The following is a 14970-nucleotide window of genomic DNA, read 5'->3' as shown; positions in this document are numbered from 1 at the left end:
GAAAGACTGGAGGACTTGGTTAGGAGTGTACCTATTGGTGAGAAGCTCTTCATAGGAGGGATCTCAATGACCACGTGTGTACATCTAACACTGGTTTTGAAGGGGTGCATTGGGGATTTGGATATGGTCATAGGAATCAATAAGGAGATGACGTCTTAAGCTTCGCTTTAGCCTATGACATGATTTTAGGTAGAATCCGACCTAGTGACTTAACAGTGGTCAACACTCTAGCAGGTTGATTTTGTTCTCTCTAGAAGGGAAGACATGCATGCTTGACTATATTGTAAGGTGATACATGGAGAGAGTGTTGTCCCTCAACATAATCTTGTGGTGCCTGACTTCCGCTATCGGATTCGTGTCCAGTGGGATAAGCGTGCCAAACTTGTTAGAACGAAGTGGTGGAATCTCAAGGGAGGGGGGACAACTCAGCCTTTCAAGGAGAAGGTTATTAAGGAGGGATCTTGGGAGGAGGGCAGCGATGCAAACAATATATTGATAGAGATGACGACTTTCATTCAGAAGGTGGCTCCAGAGGGGTTTAGGGTGACCAGGGGAAGCAAAGCTAAAGATACTTGGGGTGGAATGATGATGTCTAGAAGGCTATTAAGAAGAACAATTGTTTCAAACGCCTTCATCTCGATAGGAGTGCAACCAACATAGATAAGTACAAGGTGGCAAAGAAGGCCGCAAAGCGAGTTGTGAGTTAAGTAAGGGGTCGGGCGTATGAGGACCTCTACCAACGTTTAAACACGAAGGAAGTCGAAAGGGACATATATAAGGTGGTCAAGATCCAGGAGAGGAAGACGAGGGATGTCAACAAAGTCAAATGCATCAAGGATGGAGCAGATCAACTTTTGGTGAAGGACAAGGAGATCAAGCATAGATGGCGAGAGTACTTCCACAAACTGTTTAATAGAGAGAATGAGAGCTATACGATTGAGCTAGAAGACTCCTTTGATGATACCAACCGACACTTTGTGCGACATATTTAGTAGTCTAAGGTCAGGGAGGCATTAAAAAGGATGAAAGGAGGCAAGGCGATGGGCCATGATGATATCCCCATTGAGGTGTGGAGAGACATTGGAGACATAGTGATAGTATGGATAACTAAGCTTTTCAACCTCATCTTTCGGTCAAACAAGATGCCCGAAGAATGGAGGCGGAGTATATTAGTATCAATCTTCAAGAAAAAGGGGGGTGTTCAAAGTTGTACTAATTACCATGGAATTAAGCTGGTAAGCGATACAATGAAGCTATGTGATAGAGTCATTGAGGGCCGCTCAATAAGAAGTTTCATGCCTGGGAGGACGACCATGGAAGCTATTTTCTTGGTATGACAACTAATGGAGAGACACAAGGAGCAAAAGAAAGACTTGCATATGGTGTTTATTGACTTGAAGAAAGCCAATGATAAAATAGCACGAAATATATGTGGTGGGCCTTGGAGAAACACAAAGTCCCAACAAAGTAGATTGTCCCTCGTCAAGGATATGTATGATAAAGTTGTGGAAGTGTTCAAATAAGTGATGGCGACACCGACAATTTTCCAATTAAAATAAGACTACACCATGGGTCAGCTTTGAGTCCTTATCTTTTCTTACTTGGTGATGAATGAGGTCATAAGGGATAGACAAGAAGATATTCCATGGTGCATGCTCTTTGCGGATGATGTGGTGCTAGTCGATGATGGCCGGACGGGGGTTAATAGAAAGTTAGAGATGTGGAGGCGGACTTCGTAATCAAAAAGTTTTAGACTTGGTAGAACTAAAACTAAGTACATGAGATGTGGTTTTAGTACTACTAGGCACAATGAGGAGGTTAGCCTGGATGGGCAGGTGGTACCTTAGAAGGACATCTTTCAATATTTGGGGTCAATCCTGGAGAAGGATGCTGACATCGATGAAGATGTGATCCATCGAATCAAAGCTGGATGAGTGAAGTAGCACTAGCTTGCGTCCTGCGTGACAAGTGTCACAAAAGCTAAAAGAGGCGTGTTCTATAGGACAACAGTCCGACTTGTGTTGTTGTATGTCGCGGAATGTTGGCCAACCAAGAGGCGACATACCAGCAGTTAGGTGTAGCAGAGATGCACATGTTAAGACGATATGTGGCTAACATGAAAGGATTAGGTCAAATGATAATATACATTAGAGAGTTGGGGTGGCACCGATCAAAGTGAAGGTTGTCCAACATCATCTAAGATATTTTGAGCATATACAACTCAGACCTCCAAAAGCTCTCGTGCATAGTGGATGAATGAAACGTGCTCATAATATCAAAGAGGAGCAGGGTAGACCAAACTTTGACATGAAAGAAGCACTGATAATGTAAAAAAGGGTCAGGGTAGACCAATCTTTAGTATGGAAGAAGTCCGTTAAAAGAGATCCGTAGGACAAAAATATCACCAAAGAACTAATCATGGACAGAGGTGTGTGTAAATTAGCTATCCACGTACCAAATCCATGACTTAGGTTCAATATCTTATCTTATCGGTTTGGATTCTAGCCTAGACCAACATGTTTGGGATTGAAAGGCCTTGTTTTTGTTTTTGTTGTTGCTGTTGTGTCTTCTTGTCCTCCCAACTATCATTTTCCTTGATAATTATCAAATACTAGTATAAGATACCTTTTGCTGTCTTTTCTAAAAGAAAATCATTTACAGAATGTGACAGAAATTTCTTGGAAATTAGGCTTCTTTCCTGCAAATTATGTTCCTAATGCCATTTGCCTGGCAACACTGGGATTTAAATATGCACATTTGACGTGCAAAAATACTCTTTTATTAGATGTACTTGCAAAAACCAACTTACAGAAGAAAGTAGGTCCAAAACACTTGAGGAACAACATGCACGAGCAAAAGGCCACAAGATATACACAATCATCTCAACAACGCCAAAGAGAACTTCTCATCCGTGCAGCAGAGAAAAAAAAGGAACCAAGAACAGTTGCTAATGGTACACCATTTCTACAAGGAAGGACTACTTGAGCCTTATTGGCTGCTGCATCCCTCCTCTCATCATAGCGCAGAATTCCTCGTAGTTAATCCTCCCATCCTGTAAATTGCCACAAGAGCGCCATCAAGAAAATGGAAGGAACAAACAGGTTGTAGTCAGAAAATACTGCCAATACGCAGACTTACATTATCTGTGTCGACTTCTGATATGATGTCCTTTATGGTATCCGCGTCGCCCATTTCATGCTCAATCAAAGCAGTCTCCAGTTCATCTCTTGTAATGAAGCTGCATTAAAGCAAGGTAATCCTTTGTCAAATCAAGCCATGTGGTTCATCTCTTTTGTGCAGGTGCATTATACAACTATCGTTTGGTCCACACTAACATTAATGAAGTGTGAACCTGTGAATATCATGTCTCACTGGTAAGGTTTGATGAAAAAAACAACACTATCAGTTGTAGGAATTGACAGTTCAGATTAGAATACTCACCCACTGTTGTCTTTGTCAAAGTACTGGAACGCCTTGAACAAATGCTCGTCTCTTTCGAGCTTGTGTCTATGCATGGTTGCTGTTATGAACTCAACGTAGTCAATTGATCCATTGCCATCCACATCAGCCTGGAATGGATCAAGAGGTAGGTATACAATGTCAAAAATATCATGGTTGGAAAAAAAATACTGTAATACTACTCTGACCCATAATGTAAGACGTTTTTGAACTGCAAAAACGTCATATATTATGGGACGGAGGGAGTAGTTCAGAAGAGTTGTGTACCGCATCCATCAACTGCTTTACTTCAGCTTCTGAGAGCTTCGATCCAAGTTTGGCTAGTCCTGCTTTGAGTTCCTCATATGTGATTGTCCCACTGTTGTCTGTGTCCATGTTCATAAACATTTGCTTCAGGCCCTTGATCTCTTCCTCGTTAAGATTTGAAGCTATAACCTGCATACACACTTGCTTATAAGCACCAGAGAAAAAGGCATTCAGTTATGAGCATGAAGATAATAATAACCTTTAGAGCCATCTTTTTCAGTTTATTCATTGCTCTGAATTGCTTCATCCTAGAAAGAACAGCACTGTCAATAGGTTTATCTGATGCTTCTCCTTCCCTGAGCCATGGATGTTCTGATCCAGCATACACAAAAAATATCAGATTTTGGCGAAAAGAACTAAGATTTGAAGGTTAATAATGTACTGTCAAGAAGCTTACGAAGAACTTGGGCTGAACTAATTCTTTTCTTTGGATCCTGCGCCAACATCTTCCTCACAAGGTCTTTAGCGCTCTCAGAAATTGATGGCCATGGCTGACTTTCAAAGTCAATCTCCCCTTGAAGAATAGCATCAAATATTCCCTTCTCAGTTTCTGCAAAGTAAAACAGAAGATGAATAACAACATGCTGCTGCAATAATTGTATACCTGAATTCAGAAGGTGGAAGTACATCAGGACTTTAGAGGCAAACTTACCAGCCCAGAATGGAGGAACACCGCTGAGAAGAATGTACAGAATAACACCTGCACTCCAAACATCTATCTCTTTACCATAGTTTCTCCTAAGGACTTCAGGAGCAACATAATAAGCACTTCCAACGATGTCCCTATACATTTTTCCTGATATATTTGGAAGACGCTTAGTAGTTAGTACACATGAACAAAAGTCCATTTTGTATAAAATAACTAGAGTTCAAACAGCACAAATGAATAGCCATTCAGTCTTAATCTTTGCAACACAAAGACTTTCTGCATAATTCCATGAGCTACAATTCTACAGGACGGTGGTTGCCTCCATTGAAGCATGACTACCTCAATATCAAAGTCGCAATGCCTCTAGAAAACTCCCTTTACATGATTAGTTCTATCATGCGCTGATAGTTTTTTTTTCGAAACGGAGGCAAAAGATTTGCCTCATCAATTAATTAAGAAGAAGAGAGTTGCCCAGATAATTAATGGAGAACCGGACGAAAACCAATACAAATAGACCACATGCGGACTTCTCCCAAATTCTGGGACCCCATGACCACACCGCCAACCCCATAGGCATTCCCAACATGCAACTGTCCCAAGCCCTCACACATCTACATCACGAAGGAATCCCAATGAGAACACCTTGGATGTAGACAATCGACTCCACCAAAACCACGGTGATAGGCTAAACCATGAGGACAACCCAAAAGACCGAGGAGCAACCATTAAGCAGCTGCCGACGCCTTCCCTATGCGCTCATAGTAACTAACATGGAATCAGATGTTAATTTTCAATGCTAACCCAAACTTAGCATGGTTAAAAAATAGATGGTTCACTGTGAACCCAAGATTGGACCATCAGTATAGAAAACTTTCCTTCTCTACTTTATTTACTGAAAGCATATTGACATGGTATGTTTATGTCAACACAAAAAAAACTGCCCATAGCATCACCAAAATGGCTTGACTGCTCGATTTCTCCACGACTCGGAATGAACAGCATTGAAACTCGTCAAATCCAAAACTAGACCATCTAGGGAACTCCAACCCTATTAGGTAGTCCAACAGCAATACAATAGTTACGAGCAGCCTATGCCCTATGGACTTGATAGATAGATATATCCAGTTGCTATGAGAGGTGTTCAACAACAAAATGCAGTTGGCAAGCATATGCAGCTTATATATCATTTGTGTTACCTTCTTCAATGAAGACCGAAAGCCCGAAATCAGTGGCCTTGAGCACTGCATTCTCATCCTTGGTCGCGAGCAAGAAGTTTTCCGGCTTCAGATCGCGGTGCATCACTCCCATGAAATGGCAAACATTCACAACATTCACAACTCCTCTGCAGATTGTAGCAGCTGCGCGCTCTGAGTAGTGCCCCTTGGCAATAATCCGATCAAACAGCTCCCCGCCTGCACAGAGCTCCATTACAACATGCACGCTGCCCTTGTCCTCGTATGCTCCACAGAACTCCACTATGTTTGGCTGCCCAGATAGGTGCTGCATGATCTGGATCTCCCTGCGGATATCCTCCTTATCGGCCTTACTCACAAGCTTGCGCTTGGATATGGACTTGCAAGCATACTGCCTGCCAGTGCTAATCTCAGTGCAAAGGTACGTCACCCCGAACTGCCCCCTACCAAGTTCCTTGCCAAGCGAGTAGACAGAGCGCACATCCTCGTACTGCTTGCCGAGAATCGTGTCCGGCATGGGCTTTGAGGGGGCAACCACAGGTGGGACTACAGGAGGGTTCATCGCTGGCGGTGTGTACCTCACCTCAGCTTGTGGTGGTGGCTGAGCATTGTTGTAACTAGGAGGTGTTTGTGCTTGTTTTGGCTGGTGAGAATAGCCATAGCCATTGGCTCCTCCTTGGACAGAATCCGGGGACGTAGCTCTGCTGCAACACTGGCCCATCTGTGCTCAAATTCTTCCTTCCAGTTCCAAATTTACAACCCAGTCAGCCGAGCAGACGAAACCAATCGAAACCTGAATCTGTAAGCAACCCAAGAAAAGCCCTCTCAAAAAAAATCAAGGAAAACAATTATTATACTGGAATACTGGATCATACACGAACTCATCCACGTCTCATCGTTGAATCCACAAAGTAATAATTCATTCAAGAGACTGGAACAAAAAGAAAAGAGAGCCGAAACTGGATCTAGAAGCAGAACTCAAACAAGAACAGCAGAAGGGGAAAATAAGAGAAGAAGAAGCAGTTGCCTTTGACACAGGTTGACCTCTTTCTACTCCCAATCCGGTGCAAGGAATGCAAGAATTGCAGGACAAGATAGACGGCCGGTCGCTTTGGTGACACCGGAAGCAACAATCAGAGGAGATAAGGATACACGCAAATTGGGTAAGACAAAAGAAAGGGCCGACAGAAAGCAACGTCGCCAACGCGGCACCCAGGGAAAAAGAAGAAAACTACAGCACACAGGATCGTTTCCACCAATCTGTAAAACACCAGCACCAGAAATCTACTGAATCCAAGAACATATGCACGACACGAGAGTTGAAAAGATTGATAAATACAAGTGCAGAAGTAGAGAGCTCCTGGGAATGAGCTACCATAGCTTGCATCAAGCTGTTGCGCCACTGTCAGATCCAAAGATGGGACAAGCTTTCCACAGTCAGATCAAATTCTCGATCTCCTACCTAAAACGAACCCAAAACACGGAATGATACCTATACCTAATCTTCCATAAGATGGAAGAGCGACCCAATCCACGAACAGAGACGTCAGCAAGCACATCGAACCTAGAACATGGCGGAGACGCGTACCGACAAAGATCCTAAGCTCTGAACCAAGTCCCGAGCTCTCCTCCGTCCCTGCGCACCGAAGCTGCAGGCGTCTAAAGAACAAATCTTGGAGTGGTTGAAGACAGAGCAGGAACAGCTCGGCACGGCGACCGCGAGAGTGGATTGGAAGTGGTGGCACCGCGATTAGCGTCGCCCCCAATCGTGAGAGCGACTAATACACACGGGCAAGAATTGAAATCTCGGGAAGAAAAATAAAGAAAAGTTGGTACGGAGAAAAGGAAAAGGAGAAGAAATGGGGCAGTGCCGTATAGTGCCGTTTGCTTTTGGACTTTAATAATGGATCCACATATAACACGGTTTTGTTTTGTTTTTTTTTGAAAGAAATAACACGCTTTTGTTAACACGGTTTGTTGGCTTCTCATCAAAACAGAAAAATAGATAAAAACGGTTATTACTTCTGCCAACTCCTCCAACGCGGTGCATCAATCGAACGCATCAAAGTCCGTGGATAACATGTCCACATACAGCGGATAGAAACGCGACGCTGTACTTTTTCAAAAAGAAAAAAAAAACTAAACCAAATTTTGCCATGCAGCCTTGCTTTGGATTATCGATCAATATAATTCAACCATACATTTAAATCCTAATGAAAGCACTAGATGTTTAACAAGTTTTTTTAAGAGTCAATTACATTGGTGATGCCAGAATTTGGCACAAACGGCCACTTTGGTGCTACAAATTACGGTATACATCGAAGTGGTGGAAAATTTTGGCTCTTGTGTGGACATACAATGCTTTTCTCATTTGGATACGAATTTGACTCTGACTAGGCTAAGCAGCGTGGCACGGGTCCCACTGTCAGCGACCAGACGACGAAGGAGGGGGCATGTGGCATGATATGTTTCGAAAGAACCCTTAAATTTATTTTCTCACAAAAATCCCCTACCGTGGCTCATAACCACTTGATCTCAAAATCAGGGCCTCCAAATCCCTAACACTTGTTCCCCAATTCCAGAGCAGGGTGGCGGCGGTCTCGTGCATTGAGTATGGCGGCTTAGGTGTAGAACAACGATGATCCGTTGACACGAGGTTAGCTCACACGATCACTCTTTCTCTCTATCTATATCTCCCCCCTCTCGTACAGCCACTTGGACCCTTCTCTCATCTCTCTCTCTCTCACCCATCTCTCACCGTTGTGTTTGTAGATGGGTGGCACCGGCATACCGAGGATGGTCGATGGCGAGGCGAAGATGGAGGAGGACGGTGAGTTGTGGTGAAGATTACGTCGGTCGTGTATCAGGGCAAGAACCATGTAAATCCATCTCACCTCTGAAATGTGAAGTGAATTGGATGTTAGGGTTAATGGGATTTTAACCCGGGATGATGAGCTACCGGATGTGGCCGGTTGCATGCCGTGACTGATGGGTAACATTGCATGGAAAACAGAAAAATCATACGAAACACCAAAGATCTAATTTGTGTAGATGCTAGCAACAAGAGGGAAGTGTGTCTACATACCCTTGTAGACCGAAAGCGTTAACGATCTAGAGATCATGGTTGGCGTAGTCGTACTCCTTCGCTATCCAATCCGACCCGGGTACCGAACGAACGGTACCTCCGAGATTAACACATGTGTAGCTCGATGACGTCCCCGCCTTCTTGATCCAGCAAGGGAGGGTGAATAGGTAGATGGAATTGGAACCAACACGTTGGGGTGGTGGCGGTGGCGACAACGGAACTCTGGTAGGGTTTCGCCAAGCGCAACCGAACAAGGAGATGGAGGGAGATGGTTGAGACGATGGCCAAGGGTGGAAGGGTGGCTGCCCCCATGCGCCTCTCTCTCTTTATAGGGGGCAGGGGAGGGCGTCCAAAACCCTCCTAGGGCCGGCCACAAGGGAGAAATCCCGTTAAAGTTGGAGATAACATCTTATCTCTAGATCCAACCCTTTATATTTAGAGATAAGACCTTATCTCTAGATTTAAACAAAATGGGCCTTGGGGGCTGGTGCGGCTAGCCCATGTGGACTGTAGCCCCACCCCTTGGTCTATGTGGGCCCTTCCCTGGTCGTTGGGCCCCACGGCGGAACCCCCAGAACCTTCTGGAACCTTCCCAATACTCTACCAAAAATTCCCGAACTTCTTCGGAACCCTGAATAAGACTTTCCATATATAAATCTTTACCTACAGACCATTTCGGAGCTCCTCGTGATGTCGTCGATCCCATCCAGGACTCCAAACTTCTTTTGGAATTCACCATAATATCCCAATACTACCTAGCATTACCCAACGTTAAGTGTGTGGCCCTACGGGTTTAAGAACATCTAGACATGATCGAGACTCCTCCCCTATCAATAATCTATAGTGAAACCTAGATGCACATATTGATTCCCACGTATTGAACAAAGATCTTTATCGGTTGAACCACGATGTCGAGGATTCGGCTAATCCTATATAGAATTCCCTTTGTCCGAGATTCGATTGCCAGTATCTCCGTACCTAGTTCAATCTCATTATCGGAAAGTCCCTTTACTCGTCCCATAATAAAAGACCCTCGTGACTAAACTCATTAGTCACATACTTGCAAGCTTCTTGTGATATTGTATTACCGAGAGGGCCCGGAGATATATATGTATCTGTCACATGGAGAGACAAATCCTAGTCTCGATCCATGCAACCCAACAAACACTTTCTGAAATATTTGTAAAGCACCTTTATGATCACCTAGTTATGAAGTGATGTTTGATAACCCACAAAGTATTCTTCTGGTATTCGGGAGTGGCATGATCTCATGGTCTAAGGAACAAATACCTGACATGAAGAAAGTTGTAGAAAATAAAGTAGGTGACACGATCTAATGCTAAACTTACGGTTGGGCATGTCCATCACATCATTCTCCTAATGATGTGATCCCGTTATCAAATGACAACTCATGTCTATGGTTAGGAAACCTTAACAATATTTGATCAACAAGATAGTCTAGTGGAGGCACACTAGCGACGTGGTGTTGTTTATGCATCCACACATGTATCCGAGTTTCCGATCAATACAATTCTAGCATGGATAATAAACATTTATCATGAATGGGAAAATATGATAATAACATCTTTATTATTACCTCTAGGGCATATTTCCAACAGTCTCTCACTTGCACTAGAGTTAATAATCCAGTTTACATCATAATGAATCTAACACCCATAAAGTTCTGGTACTGATCACGTTTTGCGCGTGGAAGAGGTTTAGTCAATGGGCCTGCAACATTCAAATCCGTATGTACTTTGCAATCATGGATGGAGTTGAAGCGGCGTTTGATGTGCTTTGTTTTCTTGTGAAACCTTGGTTCCCTGGCAATGGCAATGGCACGAGTGTTGTAACAAAAGATAGTCATTGGATCCGATGCACTAGGTACCATTCCTAGATCAGATATAAATTCCTTCATCCAGACTTCTTCCTGCGCCGCTTCCGAAGTAGTTATGCATTCCGCTTCACATGTAGATGCTGCTACCACACTCTGCTTGGAGCTACTCCAACTGACCACTCCATGCTACTTCTTGAGCTTGCGTTGGTTTTTCCCTTGAAGAGGAAAGGGTGATGCAGCAAAGTAGAGTTAGTATTCCCCTCAGTATGAGAACCAAGGTATCAATCCAGTAGGAGACAACGAACAAGTCACCGAATACCTGCACAAACAATCAAACAACTTGCACCCAACGCAATAAAGGGGTTGTCAATCCCTTCACGGTTACTTGCAAAAGTGATATCTAATAAAGATAGATAAACGGTAAAGTAAATATTTTTGGTATTTTTGGTTTATAGGTCGGAAATTAAAAGATTGCAAAGGAAGTAAATTAGAAACTAAAATTATAGATCGAAAACTTATATGATGGAAAATAGACCCGGGGGCCATAGGTTTCACTAGAGGCTTCTCTCAAGATAGAAAATATTATGGTGGGTGAACAAATTACTGCCGAGCAATTGATATAAAAGCACAAAGTTATGACGATATCTAAGGCAATGATCATGAATATAGGCATCACGTCCGTGTCAAGTAGACCGACTCCTGCCTGCATCTACTACTATTACTCCACACATCAACCGCCATCCAGCTTGCATCTAGAGTATTAAGTTCATAGAGAATGGAGTAACGCTTTAAGCAAGATGACATGATGTAGAGGAATTAACTCAAGTAATATGATGAAAACCCCATCTTTTTATCCTCGATGGCAACAATACAATACTTGCCTTTCTGCCCCTACTGTCACTGGGAAAGGACACCGTAAGATTGAACCCAAAGCTAAGCACTTCTCCCATTGCAAGAAAAACAAATCTAGTTGGCCAAACCAAATCGATAGTTCGAAGATACTTGCAAATATATCAAATCATGCATATAAGAATTCATAGAAGATTCAAATAATATTCATAGATTAGCTGATCATAAATCCACAATTCATCGGATCTCGGAAAACACACCACAAAATAGTATTACATCGAATAGATCTCCAAGAACATCGAGGAGAACATGGTATTGAGAATCAAAGAGAGAGAAGAAGCCATCTAGCTACTAGCTATGGACCTGTAGGTTTGTGGTAAACTACTCACGCTTCATCGGAAGGGCAATGGTGTTGATGTATAAGCCCTCCATGATCGAATCCCCCTCCATTAGGACGCCGGAAAAGGCCCCTAGATGGGATCTCACACGTACAGAAGGTTGTGGTGGTGGAAAAGTGTTTTCGTGGCTCCCCTGGTTGTTTTTGGGATATATGGGAATATATAAGCGGAAGAAATAGGTCGGTGGAGTCACGAGGGGACCACAAGGGTGGGGGCGCGCCCTACCCCCTGGGTGCGCCCTCCGTCCTTGTGGCTGCCTCGTGGTTTCTCTGACTTGCACTCCAAGTCGTCTGGATGTCTTCTGGTCCAAGAAAAATCATCGCGAAAGTTTTATTCCGTTTGGTATTCCTTTTCTACAAAACTCTAAAAAAGGAAAAAAACAGAAACTGGCACTGGGCTCTAGGTTAATAGGTTAGTCCCAAAAATAATATAAAATAGCATATTAATGCATATAAAACATCCAAAACAGATAATATAATAGCATGGAACAATCAAAAATTATAGATACGTTGGAGACGCATCACTCCACCATTCAAAAAATATGTATCCTGTTTGAGACTTTGAGTCATCCGTATCAATGTCGACGCTTGCATCGATGTAACCCTTTACAACAAGCTCTTAGTCTCCTCCATAAACAAGAAACATTTCCTTAGTCCTCTTTAGGTAATTAAGGATATTTTTTATCGTTGTTTAGTGATCTACTCCTGTATCACTCTGCTACCTACCTGCCAGACTTATGGAAAGGTGCACATCGATTCTGGTACACAACATGCCATACATCATAGAGCTTATGGATGAGGCATAGGGGAAGACTTCCATCCTTTCTCTTTCTTCTATCGTGGTTGGGCTTTGAGTCTTACTCAACTTCACACCTTGCAACATAGACAAGAACCCCCTTATTCGACTGGTCCATTTTGAACTTCTTCAGAATCTTGTCAAGGTATGTGCTCTATGAAAGTCCTATCAGGCGTCTTGATCTTTCTCTATAGATCTTGATGCCCAATATGTAAGCATCATCACCTAGGTCGTCTTTCATTGAAAAAATCTTGTTAAAATAACCCTTTATGCTCTCCAAAAAGTCTAAATCATTTCCCAACCAATAATATGTCATCCACATACACTATTAGAAATGTTACAGAGCTCCCACTCACTTTCTTGTAAATACAAGCTTCTCCATAAGTTTGTATAAAACCAAAAGCTTTGACCACCTCATCAAAATGAACATTCCAACTCCGAGATGCTTGCACCGGTCCATAGATGGATCGTTGGAGCCTGCATACCTTATTAGCATCCTTAGGATCGACAAAACCTACTAGTTGCATCATATACAACTCTTCCTTAAGGAAACCATTAGGGAATGCTGTTTTGAAGTCCATCTGCCAGATTTTATAATCGAAAAATGAAGCAATTGCTAGCATAATCCTAACACACTTCAACATCGCTACGGGTGAGAAAGTCTCATCGTAGTCAACCCCTTGAATTTGTCAAAAACCCTTTGCGACAAGTTGAGCTTTATAGATGGTGACATTACCATCAACATGTGTCTTCTTCTTAAAGATCCATTTGTTATCAATGGCCTTTCGATCATTAGGTAAGTCTATCAAAGTCCATACTTGGTTTTCATACATGGAACCTATCTTGCATTTCATGGCCTCAAGCCATTTGTAGGAATCCATGCTCATCATTGCATATTCATACTTCGTAGGTACACTGTTGCCCAACAACATGACTTACATGACAGGATTACCATACCATTCAGGGGTGGTACTAATCTGGTTGACCTACAAAGTTCGGTAGTAGCTTGATCCAAAGTTTCATGATCATCATCACTGGCCACCTCTCTCGATGGAGTAGGCATCACGGGAACTTCTTTCTATGATGTGCTACTTTCCATTTTGAGAGAAGGTATGATTACCTCATCAAGCTCTACTTTCCTCCCACTCACTTCTTTCGAGAGAAACTCCTTCTCTATAAAGGATCCATTCTTGGCAACAAAGATCTTGCCCTCGGATCTGTGATAGAAGGTATACCCAATGGTCTCTTTAGGGTGTCCTATGAAGACACACTTCCTCGCTTTGGGTTCGATCTTATTAGGCTGAAGCCTCTTGACATAAGCATCGCATCCACAAACTTTAAGCAATGACAACTTAGGTTTCTTGCCAAACCATAACTCATATGGTGTCGTCTCAATGGATTTAGATGGTGCCCTGTTTAAAGTGAATGTGCTTTTCTCTAATGCATAACCCCAACACAATAGTGGCAAATCAGTAAGAAACATCATAGAATGCACCATATCTAATAGTGTACGATTGCGATGTTCGGACACACCATTACGCCGTGGAGTCCCAGGTGGCGTGAGTTGTGAAACAATTCCATGTTGTCTTAAATGCATACCAAACTTGTAATCAGATATTCACCTGCACAATCAGATCATAGAAATCTGATCTTCTTGTTACGATGATTCTCTACTTCACTCTAAAACTCCTTGATCTTTTCAAATGTTTCAGACTTGTGTTTCATTAAGTAAATATATCCATATCTACTTAAATCATCTGTGAAGGTTAGGAAATAATGATATCCACCACTCATGCTTCAACACTCATTGGACCGCATACATCGATATGTATTGTTTCCAACAAGTTACCTGACTGCTCCATTGTACGGAGAACGGGGTTTTAGTCATCTTGTCCATGTAACATCCCAATTTTCAATTTGGATGTTAATCATTAGGTCATCATATGCATCCATATTTTGAGCATTTTGAATTTGGTTTATTTGGACACTTTGATCCAAGAGACCTTAAGCAACTCAAGGACCATGTGAGAGAATTGGAGGTTTTCATAAAATTCCATTTTCGAATCTTCAAAAACTAGTAAATTGGATCAAGGTGATTTTTATTTGAAATTATTCTCCCAATTATTTCAAAATAAATAAAATAATGAGAGAAGATAATATGACTTCTTCAAAACAGAGGAAATAATGGAAATTTAATTTTTCAATAAAAATATATATATTTATTTGAGATTTTACTCGGTTAAATTAGGGAAAATTGCTTTTTTTTAATTTCATTTTAGCCCAGAAAAATGTTCACGTGGTCCTAAATATTAGGAGAGGACCATGAAAATTATTTTTGGAATTTTAGGATTTTTTATTTTATTTTGGATTTTTCCTCTGCGGCGAAATTATTTAAAAAA

At 42.2% G+C, this 14970-nt stretch overlaps 1 protein-coding gene across 4 annotated transcripts; it reads right to left on the bottom strand.

The window, feature by feature from the left end:
* Positions 1-2742: 2742 nt before the first annotated feature.
* On the bottom strand, positions 2743-7490 carry LOC125527915 (calcium-dependent protein kinase 19). Of its 4 annotated transcripts, none has more exons than XM_048692415.1 (9): positions 7196-7490; positions 5611-6406; positions 4418-4561; positions 4163-4315; positions 3965-4077; positions 3727-3894; positions 3442-3569; positions 3139-3238; positions 2743-3052 (listed from the first exon to the last, which is right to left on the bottom strand). In XM_048692415.1, the coding sequence occupies exons 2-9, from the start codon at positions 6326-6328 to the stop codon at positions 2978-2980; spliced, it is 1599 nt and encodes a 532-aa protein (XP_048548372.1). In that variant the 5' UTR covers positions 6329-6406; positions 7196-7490; the 3' UTR covers positions 2743-2977. The 4 variants fall into 4 exon arrangements, with proteins under 4 accessions (XP_048548372.1, XP_048548374.1, XP_048548375.1 ...); XM_048692417.1 differs by having other exon boundaries at positions 7172-7476; XM_048692418.1 differs by lacking the exon at positions 7196-7490 and adding an exon at positions 6635-6885.
* Positions 7491-14970: the final 7480 nt, after the last annotated feature.

This window comes from Triticum urartu, unplaced genomic scaffold (genome assembly GCF_003073215.2).
Source record: "Triticum urartu cultivar G1812 unplaced genomic scaffold, Tu2.1 TuUngrouped_contig_4499, whole genome shotgun sequence".
In the NCBI taxonomy this organism is placed as follows: Eukaryota; Viridiplantae; Streptophyta; class Magnoliopsida; order Poales; family Poaceae; genus Triticum; species Triticum urartu.
The sequence above is the reverse complement of the archived record's forward strand: the minus strand, read 5'-3'. Positions and strand labels throughout refer to the sequence as shown.